The sequence below is a fragment of the Anas acuta genome, chromosome 8 (genome assembly GCF_963932015.1).
Source record: "Anas acuta chromosome 8, bAnaAcu1.1, whole genome shotgun sequence".
Lineage (NCBI taxonomy): Eukaryota > Metazoa > Chordata > Aves > Anseriformes > Anatidae > Anas > Anas acuta.
The window spans coordinates 31,693,267-31,717,000 of record NC_088986.1 but is presented as its reverse complement, the minus strand read 5'-3'; the positions used below and the strand labels follow the sequence as shown (position 1 = coordinate 31,717,000).

Here is a 23,734-nt window from a genome sequence, read left to right as displayed (position 1 = left end):
ACTATTCTTTTAGGCTTCAGAAATTAAATATGCATATAATATATACATACAGTTATTTCCACATAAAGTTTGAGTCTTGCTCAGAAACAGTGGTATATCTATGCACGCCTTTGGCTGGAATTGTAGCATAAATTATATCACATAATGGAATTTTCCTACATTTCTGAAAGAAAAATGCAGGCTGATCTTTAAAACTGCAGGACTTGAATCCAAAATCGATTAAGTTTTCGTAAATAAATTTAAGCATTCTTGTAAAATTTTTCAAAATAAATGTGAGTTTGCATTCCTGCACTCATTTTGATCACAAGCAAGACAGCAAATCACATTATGTGGAATTCATATCCCTAGTCCCTGACTTGCTAAATAATATAGTTCACATGCACACGTTCCTGCAGCAGCCTCTGTCACTACACTTCTTGGCAAATACTTTCCCTGTCACTGTACTTAGTCCTTAGCACTAGCTAGGCATTTTCTGGTTAAGAAATCCCACAAAGCCGCTCAACAACTGCTCAGCAACATCTTGGTCACATTTTTTCATAATTCATTTTTGCTTCAGAGATAGCTCTGATGATGAGCACCTGGCCAGCTTAGCCTGAATGCAACTGTTCCCCCTGGGAAGGCCTATCAAAGGAAGTCTGACAGTGTAACCGCACCCCCACCTAGTATTTAGAATTGCCCCATCATCACCTGTGCTTGATGATACACAACAGTGGCATCTATTATGGGAGACTTTTTCCTGGCCCCAGGAGAGATTTTCTGGGAAAACACTGGGAATGCCTCTCCCACTCCTACCTTAGAGACTGAAAAACTTAAAAGGACTTTAAGTTGTTATGAGCTCATGACATTGATACAAGAGAAGTACCAAGCTATAACCAGCACATCCAGCACAACACTGCCCCTCTACCCTCTTAAACTTTCCGTTGCCACACCAGTGCTCCCACCTTACCCCTGCGTGACCATCCAGCACGGCCTCCACTGCTATAAGGGGTGGACAGGCAACGAAAGACCCTTATCCCTACTTTCCAGCAATATCTATCACCAAAAAGTCATGTCTGTTAGAGTGTCTAGGAAACCATATATTTGCTGAATCCTACACAGTACTCTCTTTTCCCAGCCACGTTTTCCTCCCATCTCATCTTAGTTTGTTAGCTCTTCGAGGCACATCCTTTCTCAAATGTCTAGACGGTTCATAGCACCTTCTAAACACCGCATAAATTAATAGAAAGGTACTGGATCATTTCAAACCACCAAACAAAATGTTTCTAATTAATAGCATAAGAGCTAACTAGATTTTTTCCCTTTCTTTTTGTATTTTCACTGGCAGAATTCATATTATTAAGTATGTATGTTAAACACTGCCCAGAAACCCTGCTGGAAACCAGTCCTCCACGTGTGCAGCTCTGTACGGCCAGATACAGAGACCTGGTGCAAAATCCTGAACCCACTGAACTCAATGGTAAAATTCACTACTTCTCTGAAACTCCCAGTGCAGCCTTTCTATTTTTTAAATGATGTATCTGAAAAGAGATATTCTCCACCCGTTCTTGTAAGTTCACACAAACCTACAATACACACGTTGTGCTCCTCAGCAGCGCACCACCACAGCCAAATCTTCTGCATCTCAGACAGCTTTCTCTATATGAGCAGTTTGGTCAAACAATAACAAGAGAAAATTAAACCAGAGTCATGAAATGTACTAAAGTGCTTTTAGGTCACCTAGTACGTTTAACAACCAGCTGCTATGGCTCTGTTCACATTATTTTTAAAACATATAAAGGAACAGCACATTAACCAAGCAGACAGCAGCGTAACAACTGTATGTGAAAATAAGACCATGTGGTCCAACACATTCCGCACTCCTTGCGAAGGGCTCTTTGATTACTGAGCTGATGTGTAGCCAGCATTTTTGTTGTGCAATCAGTATTAGGCCAGACTTTCTGGACACGTGTGTCAGCACTGGCTCTTTCAGGAAGACTCAGCCTCAGGAGTTGTTTGTCAGAGCAAGCTGCTCTTCCAGGCTCAGGTCTGCCCCTCCCAGTCTCCTTTGGCACACACTCACTCCTCCAAATACATGACTAATTTGTGAGGAATACGACAACTTGGTCATAAGTAAATATTAAATATTAAGGCTATACCAAAAATCTGTAAAACGAAACCTACAAATTCACAAAAAAAGTGCGTTACAGCAAGAAAGGATGTAACTATGAATAGGAAACTAACCACAGAGAAGTTTTGCCATTTTTTATTGAATGAATCTTTCAGTATGTTTTAAAACTGGAAAAAAAAAAAAAAAAAGAAGACTTCAAGTAGACACTACGTTTTATAGGTGCCATGCCTTTTTGGGTATTTCGATCTTGGGCAGCCCTTTGAGAAGCCGGGTATGTGGGCTGCTGACCAACTTCAACTCAGTAAGTGGGGCACAAGTGTGTTGGGGAGCAAGCTCTCTGGGCTAATTACCAGGGCTTTAAACTAGGTTTGACGGGGAAAGGGAGGGGAGCTAAAAGTGACAGAGAAGGGCTGGGTGAAGTTGTCACTGCTGTCACTGTTGAAGATAGTAGGGAAAAACCTCTGAGTTGTGCCATAGGATCATCTGAGGGTTCCTCATAGAAGGTGATGATCTTGATACCCCATCCAGAATTTTCTTCTTCTTGCATCCCTCCAGGGGTAACTGTGCCTGCTGCTTCCCTAATGTGCCTGTATACCAGTGCATGGAGCATGGGAAATAAACGGGATGAGCTTGAGATCTGTGTTTGGTCGCAGGGCCACCATCTCATTGCAATCACAGAGATGTGGTGGGACAGCTTGCACGACTGGAACGCAGTCATGAAGGGCTATGAACTCTTTAGGAAAGATAGGCTGGGGAAGCGAGGGGGTGGGGTTGCCCTTTATGTGAGGGAGCAATTAGAGTGTACCCACCTCCACCTGTGGGAGGGTGATGGACAAGTGGAGAGCTTGTGGGTGAGAATTAAGGGGTGGGCTGGTATGGGAGACTCTGTTGTGGGGGTATACTACAGGTCACCAGATGAGGAGGAGGAGATAGGTGAGGTCTTCTAAAAGCAGCTGGTAGTAGCCTCACGATCATGGGTGCTGGTTCTCATGGGGGACTCCAGTTTTCCAGACATCTGTTGGAAAAGCAACTTGGCCAGGTATGCACAGTCCAAACTGTTCCTACACTTCACTGAAGACAATTTTCTGATGCAGGTAGTGGAGGAGCCAACGAGGAGGGGGGTGCTCCTGGGCCTTGTCCTTACCAACAAGGATGGGCTTGATAGGGATGTAAAGGTCGGGGCAGCTTGGGATGCAGCAACGATGAGATGGTGGAGTTCAAGACGGAACTTGGTGGAAGAAGTAAGGCTAAAAGCAGGATTGCAGCCCTGGCCTTTCGGAGAGACAACTTCAACCTCTTCCAGGAGCTGCTTGGGAGTATCTCATGGGCTAGGTTGCTAGAAAGCAAGGGAGCATGTGAGAGCTGGGCTACATTTAAACAGCACTTCTTCCAAGCTCAGGATCTGTGCATCCCTAAGAGTACAAAATCAGTAAAGGAGGGCAGGAAACCTGCGTGAATGAGCAAGGAGCTCATCGATAAGATTAAAAGGAAGAGGAAGGTCTATGAAATGTGGAAAAAGGGCCTGTCCTGTTGGGAGGAGTATAGAAGCATTGTCAGGGCCTGCAGGGACGCGACAAGGAAGGCTAAAGTCCACGTAGAGATGAGGCTTGCAAAAGAGATAAAGGATAATATGAAGGTTTATTTTTAACTATGTAAGCAGTAAAAGGAAGACTAGGGATAATGTGGGTCCCTTGCTGAACGAGGGGGTGTCCTGGTAGCAGGAGATGCTGAGAAGGCAGAGATACTGAATGCTTTCTTTGCTTCAGTCTTTGCTTCAAGGACTCCCCCCCGGGACTCCTTGACCCTAGAGGGAGGAGAGTCTGGGAAGTGAAGATTTCCCCCCTTGTTGACAAAGCAGTGGTTCGGGAGCGTCTGTGTGGGCTCAACGCACACAAATCCGTGGGTCCCGATGGGATGCATCCATGTGTGCTAAGGGAATTGGCAGAGGTGATTGCTGAACCACTCTATCATCTTTGAAAGGTCCTGGAGAACAGGAGAGGTGCCTGAAGATTGGAGGATAGCCAATGTCACTCCGGTCTTCAAAAAGGGCAAGAAGGAGGATGCGGGAAACTACAGGCCAGTCAGGCTCACCTCTGTCCCTGGAAAGGTGCTGGAGCAGCTTGTTCTGGATGCCATCTCCAACCAATTGGAAGAGAAGAAGGTTATGAGGAGTAGTCAGCATGGATTCACCAAGGGGAAGTCGTGCTCGACCAACCTTGTTGCCTTCTATGATGGCATCACCAGCTGGGTAGATGAGGGGAGAGCAGTGGATGTCATCTGCCTTGACTTTAGCAAGGCTTTCGGTACTGTCTCCCATGACATCCTAACAGCAAAGCTGAGGAAGTGTGGGATAGAGGAGTAGACAGTAAGGTGGGTTGAGAACTGGCTGAGTGGCCGAGCTCAGAGGGTGGTGATCGGCAGCGCAGAGTCTGGCTGGAGACCTGTGACTAGCGGTGTTCCCCAGCGGTCGGTGCTGGGTCCGGTCTCGTTCAACATCTTCATCCACAACCTTAACGAGGGAATAGTGTCTGCCCTCAGCAAGTACGCTGATGACACAAAGCTGGGAGGAGTGGCTGACACGCCAGAAGGCTGTGCTGCCATTCAGTGAGACCTGGACCAGCTGGAGAGATGGGCAGGAAGAAACCAGATGAGGTTTAACAAGAGCAAGTGTAGAGTCCTGCACCTGGGAAGGAACAACCACATGTATCAGTACAGGCTGGGGGACGACCTGCTGGAGCAGAGCTCTGAGGAGAAGGACCTGGGGGTCCTGGTGGACGACAGGTTGACCATGAGCCATCAGTGTGCCCTGGTGGCCAAGAGGGCCAATGAGATCCTGGCGTGCATGAAAAGGAGCATGGCCAGCAGGTCAGGGATGTGATCCTCCCCCTCTACTCTGCCATGGTCAGGCCTCACCTGGAGTACTGTGTCCAGTTCTGGGCTCCCCGGTACAAAAAAGACAGGGATCTCCTGGAAAGAGTGCAGCGGAGGGCCACAAAGATGATATGGGGCCTGGAGCATCTTCCCTATGAGGAAAGGCTGAGAGACCTGGGGCTGTTCAGCCTGGAGAAAAGGAGACTGAGAGTATATATGTGTATAAATAGCTGAGGTGTGGGAGACAGAGGGATTTGGCCAACTTCTTTTCAGTGGTTTGCGGGGACAGGACAAGGGGTAATGGCCACAAAACTGAGCACAGGCAGTTCCGCACCAACATGAGAAAGAATTTCTTCATGGTGAAGGTGACGGAGAGCTGGAACAGGCTGCCCAGGGAGGCCGTGGAGTCTCCTTCTCTGGAGATATTCAAGGCCCGTCTGGACGCCTACCTGGGCAGCCTGCTCTAAGGAACCTGCTTTGGCAGGGGGGTTGGACCCGATGATCTTTCAAGGTCCCTTCTAACCCCTACAGTTCTGTGATTCTGTGACACAAGCCAATGATGTCTGCCTGTGCACATGCCCATCACTACTGCCTGCTGACACACTTTGCAAAAGTTCCTTTAAGGTCTCTCACAGATGCATGTGACAGCAACAAGGTTAAGGCGGCTGCCGAGGTTTCTGTTTCCCTGGAGATGGCAGTTTCATGGATGGCTGAGTATCACCACAGCAACCAACTGCAAAAACAGTCTACGGGCTCCTGCCCCATTACTCTGCTGAAACAATTTGTACTACGTGAAAGGCAAGGGCACAAAAGCTGAAAACGTATCAAAGTAAACACTGCTGCTAAAAAGTACCATTTTGTTTTGCTGACTTCAAAACATCAAATCACAGACTCTGTGTTTTGTTCTAAAAGATGAAAGTCAAATGCCAAGGATTTATGAGGTTGAATTAACTATTCCAGCATGAAGTCCTTGAGATAAATTCATAGCTCATTTTCCAAAACAATCACTACAAATTTGTGCAAATAAACCAGGGTAAAATATGCTATGCTGTACTATATTACACTGCCCAGGCTAGGACAGCTGTTTCATAAGACAGAAGAGGAAAATTAATTTTAACCCTCAGATCATATAAACAGATTTTCTGACTTACAAATGATGTACTGAAGATGGATTTATGACTTCTTTATTTACTGCTCAGCTGCAAAGATGAAGTTAATTAGTACCAAGCAGACAGAAAATTGAAAATATGTATCACTGCCCTCTATAACTGTTTTCAATCTAACATATTTATATAGATATAAAGTTATTCTGAATTGCAACAAAAACTAGTATGAATATTATCTTTACAGATCATTGGTGCATACTATCCAGTATAAGAGGTTTAGAATTTCTACTGAAACTCACTTGAAAAAATTTAATTCCAATACATTGGCCGAAAAGAGTTCAGTCAAAGATTAATCCACAAATCCACCTCAAAGGGTGGGACCTAGTACTCTATCACTTTTCAAAAAGCATTTAGCAATTGCTTTGGGAAAAATCTCCAAGTTATTTTTTTGATTTTTAAGACAAAAGTAAAGAAAAGGTGTATTCTTTAGGCAGAGACTGGGAATTCAAAATGGAACACGTATTTTATCCATTTTTTTTCTATGCTCTTTAAATATTGTGTTACAGACTCGATACCACGCCAGCTATAGTAGATTGCAATGTACAGTTTTCAGGAGCCAACAGCTTCTGGGAGAGAGTTTGCTGATTTTTCCAAGAAAGGCAAATTATGTTCTTACGGTATTACCTCTGAAGGTAATTTTGCCATCCATGCAGCCTTAGCCAGAGACACACCAAGCTTTCTTCTCTGTCAGGCCAGCTCTAAAGGATGCTGCTGTCCAAGTAGCATGTCTGAGCCACACTATCACACAGTGAGCAATGCAGCAATTCCCCCACAACTGCAGTGAGCAACATGGCAATGCCAGGAGAGAGTGGGTTGCTCATTTTATCATAAATACACACCTGTAAGTGGATTGGCATTGCCTGGACCTTCTGACCCATGTTCATGATCAACTGAACTGCAATTATAGTTCAGTTGTGAAAATCATGGGAAAGATTCACCCTGGCATAATTCCACTGAAACTCATGGCATTAAGCCAGGTCCCATAAGTTATCTAATAAAAACTGAATGCTGTTGTGCAATATTCTGAACTTTATGAGGTACCCCACAAACTGGAATACTGGGCCCACCAAAGAGACGGTATGAGAACTGAAAGATTGATAAGGGCAACCCAACTGTGGTCTAGGGCTCATTGCGCACTCTTCGGTAAGAAGTACTACCAGAAACCTTTGACCATAAGGTGCTTGAAATCTCTCTTTTTTTAATTTGTCCTGCAACAGGAGCTAAAGGTCAGGGTGTGCTGTGCTAGATACAGCGCAAGCACAACACACAGCTCCATTCCCAAAGAACTTACAAATCAAGACATTCAAGTCCTGCAACATGTGTGTGCCAACATGCCCTAACAAACTATCCTGAAGTATGGATGACCTCCCCAGAGGGTGACCTTAATGCAAAGATGCACTATTAATGTCTAAGGAAAAATGTCAACCCCAATGTTTGTCTCTTAAAGAGGAATAACAGAGCAAAGCTTCCTTTGCCTTGAGTGATGACAGAGCATAACCCCTAAACTTCGGTACCTGCTGCGCTTTGAGCAAAGCAATATATTCTAATGGGCACACAGACTTTGAAAACAAAACAAAAGCCGGGGAGCTTACAGCATATTTAATTGCTATCTGTAGTCTCTCTTCTCCCTCCAGCCTAAGTTCTGGTACCTTTCTAGCCCCAGACATTCAACGACCAAGCTGAGGATTCATGTAACAGGACAGAATTACAGCGCATTTAGATCTCTTCATAAGGATTTGTAATTCAACTGGTCCAGCCAATTGACTAAAAAAAAAATTACAAATAAAATTAGTTCTAAAACATTACCAAAAACATCACAACAAGAGTATGTGGCACGCTGTATGGCACTAGACAAACTGCTCAGTACCTGGCAACAGTGTCATTTGTATCTGTTTCACAACTGATGTTTTACTGCACCAGTGATAACTTTCTCCTCAGAACTGCAAGGGTAAGCAACTGCACTGTAAGTTTTTACTGGAAACGAAGTCACTGAAGATTCCATTCAGAAAGCACAACAGCTCATACAGCATCAGAAATTCTGACAGAGATGTTGCAAATTAGTGCTTCTAATTTTCTGAAAACGTTGGATCATTTCTGCCCCTAGCTCAGCCACATAATTTATCTTTAGACAAAAATGCAGCCTGCTCATTTCTGGTGTTCCAAAGTTGTTATTTTAAGCAGGAGCTGCCAAAAGTAATCACATTATGTTAGATGTTAATCATTTATGCAAATACCTAAGTAATGCAAAAACTAAGTAATGCAAAGCTATCCCAGAAACAAACAAAAAGACTTGGCAAACAGGCAGGACAGTTATTGACGTCCTATTTGCACTAGCAAATGGTATTACTTCCACAGTGCAGGAGTAACAAAAGTGGAAAAAGGAAAGCTAGTTTATATAAGGAAAGGTATTTGAAAAGACAAAGGGCAGCAAGTCACACTTGCATTAATGCAACTATTTCTCCAATGATTTTAAAATTATAACCTAAAGAGTTTATCATACATTTCACATACTGACTGACATGTGTCAACTGCCTACTTTAACTTCCTTTACCTGCATAACACAACATCCAGCTTTCCCTGTGTGTATGCATCTCAAACCAGTTTTTGTCTTCAATGTTCTCAACTCTTTATATAGTTTGGAGAACCAGAGAGCTGAAAAATGAGTTTCAAAAACTTCTGGCTGCAACAAATAGAGCAGTCAGTCTCTGTGCAAACATCTCTACTTTGCTCTGCCAGCTACAGTTAATCTTCAGATGCTATCCCTGTTGTGTTGGGCACCTGCGGAACAAGGGCTGCTCACAGCAACCAGCCCCCACTGTTGGTGCAATGGAAAACCTGTGCCCACCACCACATGGGCTGGGACCCCTGTGCCCATTCCTGCTTTGACCCTAACTAGATGCTTGGGCTCCTAAAGATTAAGTGAAACCATCTGTGCCATCTGCCCTTCCACAATGCAGTCAGGCCTCCCAGCACTTGAAACCTGAAAACAAAACATCTTGCTCAGCTTTGCATAAATCAGTAGATGTCAATACTGTTCACATGCTGTATAATGAATCTCAAGGGGAAAGCCCTCCTTTTATACATTTTGTGGGAAAATTTCTTGTCTTTAGATCTAAGGACACAAGATCCAATCCTGCAAGCCTGAAGTACAGCATCTGCCTTAATGTTGTCCTATTCACAAAATGCTATCACATCAGACTTGCAAGTTTAACAATTAAGGTACAAAGTGTGTAGAAATAGGAAATGTTTCCCCAGATAATATTCTGCTCTGTACCTACTTGTACATAAATGTGTTTGTTTTTGTTTTTTTTACCTTTTCTTCGGTGAATTACCTGGGCTGAAAAGTGAAATCTGCTTTCCTACTCCTCTCCCTTTCCCCATCCTGAAACTATTATTGAGTACTTGCATTAATGTTACCTAACACCATTATAAAAAAAGGTAGGGGGTTGCCATGTTGGAGGCTCTATGAGCCTCTAAAACCCAGCTCCTGTCCCAGAGAAAATGCTTCTTATACGAATAAAAGATCAAAATTCAGACAGGACCTTTTTCCTTAAAGGCATCTGGGGCAATCTGAGCAAGTCTACACAGATTTTTCCAGGTAGACAGAAGTTCCTGTAGCCTGTATTTTTAGCAACTTAGATGTGTGCTAGGCACCCACCTAGAAGGTGCACCATACCACAGCGATGCATTAATGCAGCTGATACACCTTGCCTCTCACCAGGTCTTATTAGTCATAGTATCAAATTAATCCAGGTTCAAAGACTCGGCGTCAGCACTCTCTCATCTCTTACAAGCTCTGAGTGTAGACACAGCAAGTTCACCTCAACTGGAAAACACCATGCAGACTTCACATTGCACACAGTGTTCTAAGAACATTATGGCAAAACTGGAATCAGAACAGTGAATTTCCAAATCCGAGCTGAACAACTTATTTTCTGCTATTTCAAAAGCTGCAGGTGGAGAAGGGGAAGATGCTACGACATGGAGGCTCCACAAAGCAGGAAAAGATCACTTGCAATATATATGAAATAGATGATGGAAAACTGCAGGACAAAGGGTTTCACCACTCTGCGTGTAACGCACCTTGCTCTTCAAAGGTTTTGCAGCCAGACCACACATAGGTGCAGATAACTGGAAAACAGAAATGCCATTCTGCAGGTGTCTTTTGGAGCGGCGCAGTCAAATACAGAAGCGTAAAACATGGAGCTCACATTTTTATTGGACATATAAAACCAAATTCTTGCTTTCCAAGCCAGGGTAAAGAAGAGCATGTGTGTGCATGAATCATAAAAAAGCGAAAACTTAAGCAGCACCACCAGATTTAGGAAACAGCTTTGTTTACTTTATTGTCAGTAACCCACCAGCCTGAGACGTGGGGCAAGCATTTCCCTAAGGCATACACTCACAAGTGGTAACAGAAATTAAATGCAAAGGGAACTGCTCTCAAAAGCTTAAACAACTGTAACCAATATACTGTCTTTCTACTCCCCTACCATCGGGTAGATCTTCATTCTTTCCAAATTTTTTTTCATCCTCAAAAAAAAAAAAAAATCAGAACTTTTAGTCTCTGCAAACAAAACAGTATTTTGGGAATATTTCAGAGAATTAAATTAATTTCTCTAAATAATTATATAATTAATTTCATAATTAATTAAATTACTACTTTAAAAAGTTCTAAGAAACCAAATTTTCTCAGTTTATCAGCACTACCTATGTAGGTGGATTTAGTACACTTGCAGAATCAAAGTCATGAAAACCTGACAAAATCCTCCAAAAGATGTAAATGAGGCTGTCACGCAAGTATTTTCATGAACAATGATGTCATTCTAAGCACTTCTTATCCACACAGTCTTGCTGATTCTTGCTTGAAAAGAGACTTAATGAAGAAAACACTGGCTTGCTTTCCAGCTAATAGTGTAATAACAGAGTGCACCTTCCTGTTTGCAAGGTTTTTCCATAGAGCTTCAGGTGCATTCTCTGTGTCCATTTTACCCCAGTCTAAGCATCACTTGAAACCCAGATAAGCAGTGGAGGAAAGAAAACGTGTTCCAAGACATGTTCTGAAAAAAAAATTAAAAAAAAAAAAAAAGCAAGTGCCACTGTGCTTCTCTGCTAAGCAACAGCATATGTAGTAACGTCCAAAAAGGCCTCAAACTTTCACTTCACCACCTGCATGGTGGTGAACAGACTGTGTCCATGCAGAACAAATGAAAAAACTGCTTCAATTCGTTTCAATTCGATCACAGAAGGTAAGCTAGACTTCAACTAATCTTCAGGACTAGAGAACACTGGTCATTTTCAGAAAAGTATTAGGTTTTAGTACTTTTCCCTCATTGACGAGATTTGGATCATCATCAAAAATTACCTTTTCTCCTGGAGATGCTACCACTACTGTCATGCTTAATCATATCTGTGACATGAACTCCAACCACAACAAAAACATTTCTGTATTTTAAACTGCCAAGGCAACTCCTAAAGACACACTGTCCACTATAAATTACCTATAATTCCTTCAAACTTTTTTAAGCAACCTGAATTTCATCTATTTCTACCCCATGGTGGTGCTATTTTTGCATCTTCTCCTTTAAATAAGTTTTACCACTGTGGAAGCATTCTGTTTTTTTTTCACAGGGAAAATGAGAAACTCCTCTAGAGAAACACAAACTTAGGTACATAAAAAGCATTAGCAAAAGCACAATCTACATATGCTAAAAAAAAAAAAAAAAAAGTAACTGTTTCTTCTTCTTATCTTTCCCACTTTCTTTTACTTTCTCAGCTGATCCAGGAGAGCAGCTGAAGTGACTACCTGGCACGGCAAGCTCCATACAATTTATGTTGGAAATTTTCCCTGCTGCTGGGAGGTTGGAGAACAATTCCAACTTTTGGTTCAAACAGACACTCCAGAGAACAACATAAACATGGCCTCTCATGACAAGTGTTGCTTCAACATCTCCCTCACACACACAAGCCCAAAGCTAGACTGGAACCTGCCAATCAAGATTGTGATATAAATGGACTCCTGGAAATACCATCACTTTCTTAATTATCTTTTCTTGGGAAAGTAACTATAGACAAAGCAGTGATTTATAAGTACTCGAAGCCATGTCAGCCACTCCAAGCTTTAAGGAGGGGAGAACAAGAATGTGAATCACAGCTTATGATCTCAATCAAAACATGTGCATCTGCCTGATAGAACGTGTGCACACAGTGCACAGTGTGCTTATACACAACTAGCAGAGAGGGAGGAAGAAAGCAAAGACTTGTAAGTCTTCTAGTAAAGACCGTGGCAGCTGCCCAGCTCTCTTTACAATCCTGCAAGAGCAAATCAGTATCTGTGGGCACACACAACAGAGGAAAACAAATATTAGTAAATGTTAGACGCTCCAACTTTCAGCTTCCAACGGGCCATTTTAATAAGTCAGCAAAAACGCGCAATTCAAGCAATCAGGAAAGACATTCTGACATTTTTTTCTTTTGAACCCTTTAGCCTGTTGTGGTGGGCCTTGGCATTGCTTCACTCACCGTTCCAAGCAGCTCTGTGAAGCTAAGAATAAGTCTCATTTTCTGCGTGCAGTAAACATTCCCATTTTTAAAAACAGAAAATACCAAGGGTTTGCTCAGTGCTTTCCAAGTCATGAGAAGTCACTGTTGCCTTTTTAAGAGTAGACAGGCTTCAAACAATACTTCTGCAGGACACCAGGCTCTGTGCAAACAAGCTCTTCCAGCTGACACATGACTTCCTCTGGCACTTCTGGTGGGCAGAACTGGGAACAATTGCCAAATTCAATGACCAGCAGTTCCTGAGCTGACTGAAAACAACCCACAAAGACTGCAGTCCAGAGCAAACAAGATGAAAAAGCCACATCCAAGACTGGATTTTATGCAAGCACAGATGCTTCAAAGTGCTAACAAAGAGAAAAGGCAAGAAGACAGTTGTGAGAGATCCTTAAATTAAGGCTGAGGTGTCTTTTTTAGTCGTCGTTTTGTTTTTTAAGAGACATGGCAATGCAGTGTCCATCAAATACGGCAATTAAGATACCAGTTTCACTAATCTGTTAGTTGCATGGGAGTTGCAGCTTTCAGTAGGCATGGCACCCCCTGAGAAAGGCGCAGTATTTTTAGGCTTTACAAGCTCTATCTTGAGCTTCACTTCTCAGTCAGCCAGCCCAGTACCATGCTCACTGCCTTACTCAACACCTGCCTGGACCCCCTAACAGCACACTCTCGGCTCCTGCAGCGTGCTGCTCTCCTCATACTCTTGCCCCCTTTCTGGACAGCAATATTTCCAGCTGCACTACTGCTCTCAAGCCATCTCATTATAGGTACTTCATACCATGCCTGGTTCAAAAACCCTGCATATACCAAAACCCTGGCACATTTTTGCATTGCCACCTGCAAGTCTGCTGTCAGACTAGCTATCCATTACCATGGCCAAGCAAAGGTCTTCAGAAGGTGTAGAGGCAAACTCAGCAAAATACCCTTGCAATGTTGAGATCCAGTCTGTACTTTGGCAGAGGCACAATGCTTTGTTTTTCTTTGAAAGCATCTTCTAGAAAAGCAACTATTTTTTCTTCAAAACAAAAGCCTTTGGTCTACCAGAGCTACCAGATGTGCCCAAGTGCAGCAGCACTGGCTTCCCACTGTCCCACAGCTGATGAGCAGTGGGGAGATGCAACAAATTCTGGCAATGCACTATCACACTAAAACAAGAGGCTTAGCAATGCATAGGATAATAGTCCAATTATTTTAATTTGGAAGAGGAAAGAATAATCAGATTAGCAAGTGGAGGCTGCCAAAAGATTTTTAAGGCCATGCTGCAGGGTGCTTCAAAAATTCAAACCAAACTAGCCCATCTTTCTGGCCAATCTGAAAGCATCTGGTCAAGCTGACATCAAGAGCTCAGCACTAAAAAGCAAGAGTGGAAGAAGCAGCTGATCTTAGTTTTACTGTATTTGAGATTACGGAGTCTTAGAAAACACTCCAACGTGGACATTTGATTGCCACTTAATTGAAACCTATTCTTAAAAAAGCACTTTTAGAAGAAGAAATAAACAAAGTGGAATAAAACAAATGACTAGGTAACAAAAACTTCACTAAATACAGCCGTCAAATAACAAACCTTGAATACCCTTCCTGCCTGCTGTTGACAAGAACTCAAGGTCTTGGTGCAACAGGTTTGTGTGTCTAAACTGCACTCAGAAAGTGACCCCTTTATCAAAGCTATATCTCAAGGCTGTCCCCAGATCTCTGGATGCCTAAGCATGAAACAAATATTTTCCTTGATGCAGCCACAGTAGGGCTGCTGTGGTGTAATTTGAGTAATTTAAGGCATCTAGTTCTGAAAATTATAAATAAAAATAGAAATCTAGAACCCAAAGGACAGAAAGAGTCACAAGGTAATCACAATATATTAATTGTGCAGGGAGAATAAAGAAAGTTAACAGGTACAACCAGGAGGAAGTGTGAAAAAGGGAGCAAGGTAACTGTCTCAACATTTGAAGTTAGGAGAATTAGCATGGAAATTGAAGTGCCAAAATAATGCCTGTAATGCTGTTTCTCCAGAAACTTCTACTCTGGGAACACTTCCATAATTCAGGAAATGGAATTCCACCTGGTTACGTACATGCGTGGACCCATCTGCAAGGTCATCATCCCACAAAGATGAAGAAATGAATTAATAATACCTACCGGGAAAGCAACAAAATGCCAAAGGCACGCTTATTCTGATTCCACATGCATTATACAAAGTAAGTGTTGATGTAAGCCACTTGCCAGCATATCTGAAAGTATTTGAGACAGTTTAAAGAGCTGGGACACACAGCTGTTAGGCAATTTCAGGTTCATAAATCAGCACTTTTCCATAAAGTATGTAATACCTAGCATTTGCAAATGAACAACTCCAAGCTAAAACTGATTTCTTAACAGTATGTTAAGAATAATTCTTGAAGCAAGCTTCTGAAAATAGTTAAAATTAACACACTGGGAAATATAGCAAATGTAGAAAAAAATAGGCAAAATGAACCAGGATTTTATGCTCGTTGTCCAGATCTTCAGAGTCCTAAAATACAAAACCATTTTGACAGAGAAGAACTATCCTGAATTCAGGATGCATAGCAAACATCCGGATGTAGAAATATGTTATCAGGGGACTGTTTCAGTGTCTTTTCCTGTTCCAGTTTTACAACTCACAAGCTTTTCAGAAAATACTTAAATATCAGATTTAAATGATATTGCCTATCATTTTATGACTATAAGCAGGTCAGCTCAGGAATCTGAGGCTACTTCCCTAGAAAGTACCTGGCTATATAATTAGCCTGCTCTATAGAAACTAACACGCATTTTCATACCAAGTTTACTCTCAAAGGAAAATAATCATCATGATTTTTTTCTTCCAAGTAACACTGATTTAACAGTGAGAAGTCTCTGCAATTATTACAGCCTATTGAGGATGAGGATGTCAACGAAAACAATAGTGAATCCATTGCCAGGAATTCTGATTCCGTGTAGTCACATGTATTCAGTCCTAAGTATTCACATGAGATTAATTTTATATCCCTTTGCCTCCACCCCCCCTTTAACTATTCCATTGTGGCTGCATGCCTGAAGCAGCTCAGGGAAACTCAAATGACATGTATGTCATTTAATAATGAATTCTTCATTATTTTAAGACTTGATAATATACCTATTTAAGGAGTTATTTTCATCTCAAAATATATTTTTAATTTTTTCTATACATATTTTTCTGGTGCACATCACTAGAAATACAATTGTCTTCACAAACAACAATTCTTTCTCAGAATGAGCGGTTTCACAAAAAGTAAGTTTTTCTACAATCTGGGAAACTCAAGCAGTAAAGACACCCAAAGCCAAAGAGAAAGTCCCTGTAAATGTTCAGTAGTTCCTGGCTTTCAGCTGAGACCCAGATCAGTGCAGAACTGCACACATGCACTCACTTCCCCAGGAATATTTGATCAAACAAAACAAACAAAAAAGCTTGCATTCTTCATGCCAAGCTTAATAAAAACACTCGTGCCTATTACATGCACCCGTATTCTATTTCCTATGATAAAGCACGGCCAATATGAATTGCAATAAAAGACAGTTCTAAGAAATACTTCAAAAAGACTGGAATTTTGGGGGTCTTTCTTGAAGAAAATGTCTTGACAGTCTCAACAAACGAGATGTCATCCCAACAAAGATTAACAAAGTAAAATAAAAATAAATTTAAATATAAATAATAAATAATAAATAAATAAATTTAAAAATAAATTAAAAAAAACAGCATTTCATATGACCTTATATTTATGAGATTTCAGCCTTAACCTGAAAGTGATAAATTACTGATTTAGTTTTGCAAGGAAGTCAGAATACATAATACATTTCCAGTTTATCTAGATTTTCCATTTCCAGGCAAGATAAAAGTACCCAAACCTTACTAAATTGTTACAAAAAAAGTCTACAAGCATTACAGAAGGAACACACACCTCTGCCATGCCCTCCCTCAGCATTAGCCACCCCTCCTATGTTTAAATTTGCAAATGCTTGTCTGTATACAGTACGGATGTGCCAAGTATTAAATTAATTCCTACACATGTTGCATATTCAAGAGAACCAGGATAACTGCACAAATACATGTATGTTTAATGTGTAAGTCCTCTAGCAAATTTGCTATGGGAAGTTTACACTCCTCTGAGCAAGTAAAGAATGTTTAATTCAGCAGCATCTACACAGGGTAGGTTAAAAACAAAAGAAAACCCAACCTCTTCTGTCCCAAAGCAAGCCCTTGCTTAAGAGATTTTCAGACCTTGCACTGTATGTTATTAGAACTTCAACCAGCCTCTGAATAAATGCATGATTATTTTAAGCACTTTCAGTGCTGCAGATTCTAGCTAGATTTGTACTGTCAAACAAAAATACTATTTTTATCCTGGAGTACATTGGCTATACTGTATAACATATCTCCACCTTTGCTATCAGCTTTGCAGGCAACAGGAAATACCTCAGCTGGTAAATCAAATTAATTTAACCTGAGGTGATGGGTACCTTCTACTTTAAGACAAAAGGACATTTGGAGTTCATTTGTACAATAATGGAAAGAGATAACATTTGCTCTGCTTTGTTTTCTGACTGATCCTTTAAGCAAAAACTGGTCTTTCCAAGTTGTTTGTTCTCTCTTGCTCTACACTGTTGCCAGCAAACCTTGCTCTAGCTTCCTGTTCATTTTCAGAGCAGGCATCTCCAAGAACTGTAACTGGAAAACAGCTGGGTGAAGGAAGCTAAGGGCTACACATTGTGAAATACATTCTATGCCCTACACTTTAGTACACCACAGAGGTGTGCAGAAAAGACAGTTGGGGCAAACTGCTTTCAAAATGTTAGCATGTTAGATGAGGCACAAAGCATCTTTCTCCTAGACAGCAACTATGTTTATTCAAAGCCAAATATTTAAAACTTCTATCATTCTGTCAAGACAATTAGACAGTACTGGCACAGTCTGCAACCTCGCGCACACGTGAAACTAGTTCACATTGTGCATGCATAACTGCAGTCAAACTACACTGTTACACAAGTAGTGCTAAGAACATCAAAACAGGGCGAAATTTAGTTTTATGCAAATTTAAGCCCTGCATTTGATTCATTCTGGCCCCGTGGGAGGTACAAACTCTAGCTGTAGCCAGTTTCCCCCCATGCTCAGGCACCCTTTGGTAACTAAGAGGTTATAAACTGATGCTACATTGTGTGCCTACAGCCAGGGCACTCTTCTGCCCCTTTTTCAACAGAACTTGTGATTACCTTGTGAGACCTACCCGTCAGACCAAATTTGTCTAAGACTTGCCAATGGACTTAAAAGTTCTTGGGTGATGAGAGAGGCTCTGACAAATACATAGCAGAACTACACAAGGCTTTTAGTTTCCATAGGAAACTATATTGAAAAAAAAAAAAAAAACTACAATGGGTTTTACATGTCCAAAGAAATTACTATACCTACCTTTTTTTCCACTGACAATCTTGTGCCTTGCAAACTCCAAGACAACAACAAAATCTCTGTTCCTCATTCTCAGCCCCACACAAAATAAGTGTAATTTTTCAGTTCAACTGTTATGGAACGAATAGAAGTAAATCTGATGTTTTTGATTAAGGGCAACCAATAAGATGCCTACTTAAAAAATAAATAAGTTTTTCATCATACACTAGACATTTTAGTCAGTGTAAATAGTGAAAATGTATACAACAGCTGAAGTTCCATGGATGCATACAACAAACCCCACATGGCTATCAAAGTTAGTGAAAGCTTTGATTATGGCCAAGAGTATTTGCCTGAATTTAACACACTATAAAAGATTCCACTTAAAAGTTCTTCCAGCAAAAATATAGCTCTTTTTCTAAGTTTCCATCTGCTGGATCATCATCTTTGTTCTCTCATTACTAACTCTACTAATTTTGTACATACACATTGCTCTCACAGGAAGCAGTGCTCAGGATTTGTATGTGTAATACTGTAAGAACATGAACTAAGAAACTCAGCTGTCATGGCATGCAATGTTTTCTTTTCACTTCAGCACTATGTTTTGATGTGTTTTGAGAGTAAACAACAGTACTGCACAAGCTAACATCAAAAATTTTCTTCTCGAGCTGTTGCTTCCAGAGCAGCTGAAGTTCTTGACAGTCCCTCCAAGTGCAACGTACATAAATAACTAATTGGACTGTACTGAAGAACTACCATAGTCAGTAACACTTGATTTCTGTTCAGCATTTCCCCCTCAGTGAAGCATTAAGGATGTATTACAGGGCTAAAAAAATCTGAACTTAAATATTTGTTTATAGTGGTCATGGCAGGGATCCAAACGTATTCATGTTAATTTACAACACATTTAGGTAAACGATCTAGCTTTGAAGACAGCCAATTCTGTAAAGGCCTCTTGTAGATCCAAATCTGTTTCTTATTTCCTTTGCCCACCCCACCGACTTTTTAAACCATACTTCGTGGTTGTGAAAGGTGATGGAGAGAATGGCTGGGTATGGAAGTGGTTTAGTCTTATGACACGCAAAGCATCTGTGGACAGTATCCATACAAATTGTGCAGGCTTCTTTGTAGTCTTGCTGTTCACAATTCAAAAATAACTTTATTCAGCAAATAAACATGGAACAATCCCATTTTTAGACACACATAGCCAGGGATCTGTAAGAAAAGCAACTACCCCTTTACCTCTCTTTCATGGTGGCCAAGACCTTCCTCAGGATTTCTGAGATTGAGGACATGCACCTCTTGTGGCAGGCCCGTTGTGCCTCGGCTTGCACAGCCAGATAAGACGGTAAAACTCTCCAGTAAAGCATGGACTGGGTGCGAATTGTTAACAGGTGATAAGACGCACTCGCTCCTAGGCACAGGACCTGCAGAAGATTATACAGATGTGCTACATTTAGAGAAAGAAAGCAATACATATGTTACATCTATCAAATAATAAAGTCCCTTTTGGTCACAGAACAAACAGGAACACAAACAAGCTTCATGTTCATTTTCCACATAACAAAAAAAAATAAAATATTTTAATTGTCCTTTTAAGTTCTTCTGTATATGCTAAATTGAAATTCATTTCTCTCTTTGAAAGTCTAAATTTAAAGTACATACTCCAAAATGGAAGGTAGTCTTGTCTTTACCAGAGAGCAAATGAAGGATTAAAAAAGAAAAGAAGCCCAAAAATACAGCAAAGGAGAAAAACAACAGTGAGGGTGGTAGGAGGAATTGTTTAGTCTTAGATGTGAATTATTTGTTTATGTCAAACATTGTTATCCCCAAACATTGAAAATTGCAACCACATATACAAAACAATGAAACTTTAATTTCTAGTATAAAGTAATCACTTTTGGGTAAGTTGGATTTGTTGCTTTTGAAGCAGTGCTGATTTATAGTGAACATCGTTCAAATAAATTGGACAAAACAGTAGACATTTATCACATGATAAAATGAAATGTTTGTTTACTGAGTCTATTTTGTGCCTGACTGCAATTATCTACACTGATAACAGATATCTAGTCCAAAACAGAGTGTACGCCCTTTCAAATAATCACCACAGCAAGATGTAGTGCCATACTTGTATATAGTATGTGAGACAGTGTGATGTGATATAGCTAGCTAGCACAAAAGCTGAAACATACAGAGCAGTTTACATTTGAACTATATCTCAGGAAACTAAAGCAAGACAAATACTTATGAAAAGCAGCCCTGCTTTTCCAAAATGGCCCAAACCCACCCCTGACAGTAACAGATACAGTATGTTTTTGATTCAGGTCACAAGAGAATGTCAATTGGCTTAACTCCTAATTTGCACAAAAGTCAGTCAGATAAGAATTAGATGAACCGGTCAGTTCAAAGGCTGTGACATATAAAGGAGGACCATAAAGTTCATTTCTCTGGCTAGCATACATCTGCAACTAAAAATGGTTTTGTTTGTTTCTAAATAAAAGTTCGTAGTTAAAGAAAATCCTCAAATGATCAAATAGCACAGCTCTTGCTGGTTTTGTGAAGTCTACATCCAGCTATCGTAGCACGAGACATCATTTGACCTGGGTGTATGTGTATGTTTAATTACATTAAGATTGACCTACACTTTGCCGGTTACAAATACAGTTCACCCAAGATACAGTCAGCAACTGGGCACTTAAAGTCAGAAAGCCCATCTTAAAACAGAATTTATGTAGAAAAAGCAAAGCCACTTAAAACAGTGAGATTTCTGCAATGCCTTCGGTCATGCATGCCTTGTCCTGCAAAAGGGGACGTTCCTGAAACCCACCAGTGCATACTACATATCCTGCCAGCTCCTAAAGAACAGGAGTGTTTGTCAAAGGCAGTGCTCCAGGCATAGACTGTGCATGCCTGTGCTTGGGGTGCAGAAGATAAACTTCGTACTCTGTACAAGGAGTAGCACTGACCCGCAGCTTGGGGGACTGGAGACTTGGTTTTAGTTGGTTTTTTTTTAACCTCTTTTTAAAAGCACACATATAAGATGAGAGCAGCCTAAGCAATGAATGTTGCCCTTTGTAACGCTTGATGAATCTTTAGAAATAATAACAATAATATCAGCAGTAGAAAGGGCTCCTTTTCCTGATTTGCAAATGCGGATCAGAGAACCTGCAGATCAATGAGCCCAACCACTGGTGTGCACATCCCGTAGCAGAACAAGCTATTATACAATCAGCACAAAAAACATTTCTAAACATGTGTGTCAATTGGGCTAGGGAATTGTTTTCTCTTGCAGACCAGAGTGGAGGGAGATGACATTCGTTAAGATGCCTCTCTCATACGGGAGCACAAAGTAAGGGAAATTGAACATTAAAACATTTACACACACATGTGAGTGAAAAAAAAAAAAATAATAATACCAGGGTGTTTGGGGAGAGGAAAGTACAGGGCAAGATAGCAGTCTCTATGTAAAGGACAGTTAGAAAGATAAGACAGTCTGGCACAGGAATAAAAAACTGTAAGACTTGGAACAAGACAGAAATGGAGCTGCTGACAAAGAATGCACGCTTTTCTTAGCAAAGGTTAAAGAGAAAGAGCTAGTACCTCCCTTTTGGCAGACGGATTCCCTCCTGACTACCTGCTTCCATGCAGTTCTCCTACCAATCCTTCCCTCCAGTCTTCAGCTGGTCTTTACTTGTACAAGCCTGCCACACTAGTGGAGACTATGCAGATTTCTCCTCACTGGACCCATCTACATCAAAACGGCAGTGAGCAGGAGGTGCAGGTGTGAACTGACACAGCAACAGGCTTTCTGTAACGGCCTCCCTGCCTGGCACCTGAAGCCCATGTTAGGAAAGCCCTCTCTGCAAGGCAGGCTGCTCTCTTAGCAAAATGGAAACATTCACAGAGGGAGTAGAAGTTCACATCCTGGATAACCATGTGCAGCTGAGCTTATCTACACAATGAAGGGCAAGCAAAGGCATGCCCATGCTGCCTGAGCTCCGTCCTCGCTGGAGGAGGGCCAGACCTCCTGCAAAAGCTGTGTAACCACGCTGGCAGCGCGCCCGAGAAGCAGTACCAGCCCTGACAGGGCTCACTGCCATAGCGCTCCGATGGCACCAGAGCAGCTCCATGACTTGTGCATGCAAGCTGGCTCCCAGCTGGCCAGCCCGGGGCGTGCCGCGGCGCGTGACCAACTGTGCAGGTACGGCAGTATTTCCAACTACCCGTCACCACCACAGCCTGCCTCCAGCCCCACATTAGCTCCTACCCTCGTGTATTCTCCCTTCCCCTCTGCCTCCTGAGCAACTACGCTCCAGATGTTGCCACTATATGCGTGCTTCAATACTTTCTTTTGATTCCTTGAGATTTCTGTCAGCTCTGTGCACCACTTCCTTCAAATTGGAGTTGTTCTGAGCCACCCAGAAATCAACATTTCTGGGAGGGAGACAGGAAGAAAGGGAGTTTTTTCTTCTGGCAGAGTTGTTTTCAGTCCAGACTCATTACTGACCAAGAAAAAGTCCTTGAAATTTGAACCAGAGATCAGAATAACTACTGGAGGCTAGCTCCATTGTATTCAAACCACATCTGCTGTCAGATTACCCACATACAAAGATCTATGGTGGGGTAAGTACCAAAGAGGCTTACACTAGATGTTGCATTTCTGCAAAGTTTTGCATAGGTGTTTGTGTAGTTATGTCCCAGTTCCACATTATGCTTCCTAAGAACTCAAGACTCATGAACGTTGTCTCGTTAGCTTAGTGATATGGTGTAGTTGAAGGACTTCTTAGTGTTAGGTCAGAGGTTGGACTTGGTGATCTTTGAGGTCTCTTCCAACCTAGGTGATTCTGTGATTAAATATGCTGGCAGTACCAAACAGTCATCTTCATGTGCTGAAATTTGCGTATTTGCCCAACCACCAGCCAGGGCAGTAGTGCCATGCTGAGCGTAACGTTTGCATGCCTGGAGCTAGTGCCAAGTGAAGGGAGTCTGTATCACCAAGTCCACTGATGCTGGTTTGTACATGACATGAGCCAGTTCCTTCTGCCACCTTCTCTCTATTTCTGCTCTATTTTAGTCTATTCTTACATGACCCACACACCAGCACTGCCTGAGCTATTCATTCAATACTTGTTAACATTTCTTTCCAGCACTACCTACTACACCTACAGGACTTTTCTAGACAGCAGGGTGCCACTCCCAGGCACTCTCACTCCAGCAAGGTCTCCTGTCTCCAAATTAACTGTTCTCGCTCTGTTTGGCTCCTCTCAGACTCCTCCTGCTCACCTTCCTTCCCTCCCTGACATCTTCCTATGACTGGAGAGCTAGTTACTTCCTCTAGGTAGCTGGAATCCTAAAGAGTGTGAATTTACAACTCTAAAGAAAAGAAGAAAAAGAAAGAAAGAAAGAAACAAACAAAAAAAAAAAAAAAAAAAAAAAAAACAAACAAACAACAACAAAAAAAAAACAGCCAGAAAGCCCTTTCTGTGACACTACTAATCTGATTGTTTATCACCTCCACTCTGCCTGCTCATGTTTGAAAGCCAAGATGAAACCACAGCTTCATCCTGCCTGGGCTTCACAATCCTGCTGCTTCACCATACACAAGTGCCGAGATTGGCAGCTTCT

At 41.6% G+C, this 23,734-nt stretch overlaps 1 protein-coding gene across 8 annotated transcripts in view; it reads right to left on the bottom strand.

The window, feature by feature from the left end:
* Nucleotides 1-23,734, bottom strand: part of TGFBR3 (transforming growth factor beta receptor 3) — a 130,314-nt gene that overhangs the window by 57,520 nt on the left and 49,060 nt on the right. For all 8 annotated transcript variants that reach the window (XM_068690986.1, XM_068690990.1, XM_068690985.1 and 5 more), the window contains one exon: nucleotides 19,352-19,536. In XM_068690986.1, coding sequence (XP_068547087.1) covers nucleotides 19,352-19,536 — 185 coding nt within the window. The remainder of the gene's footprint in view (nucleotides 1-19,351; nucleotides 19,537-23,734) is intronic.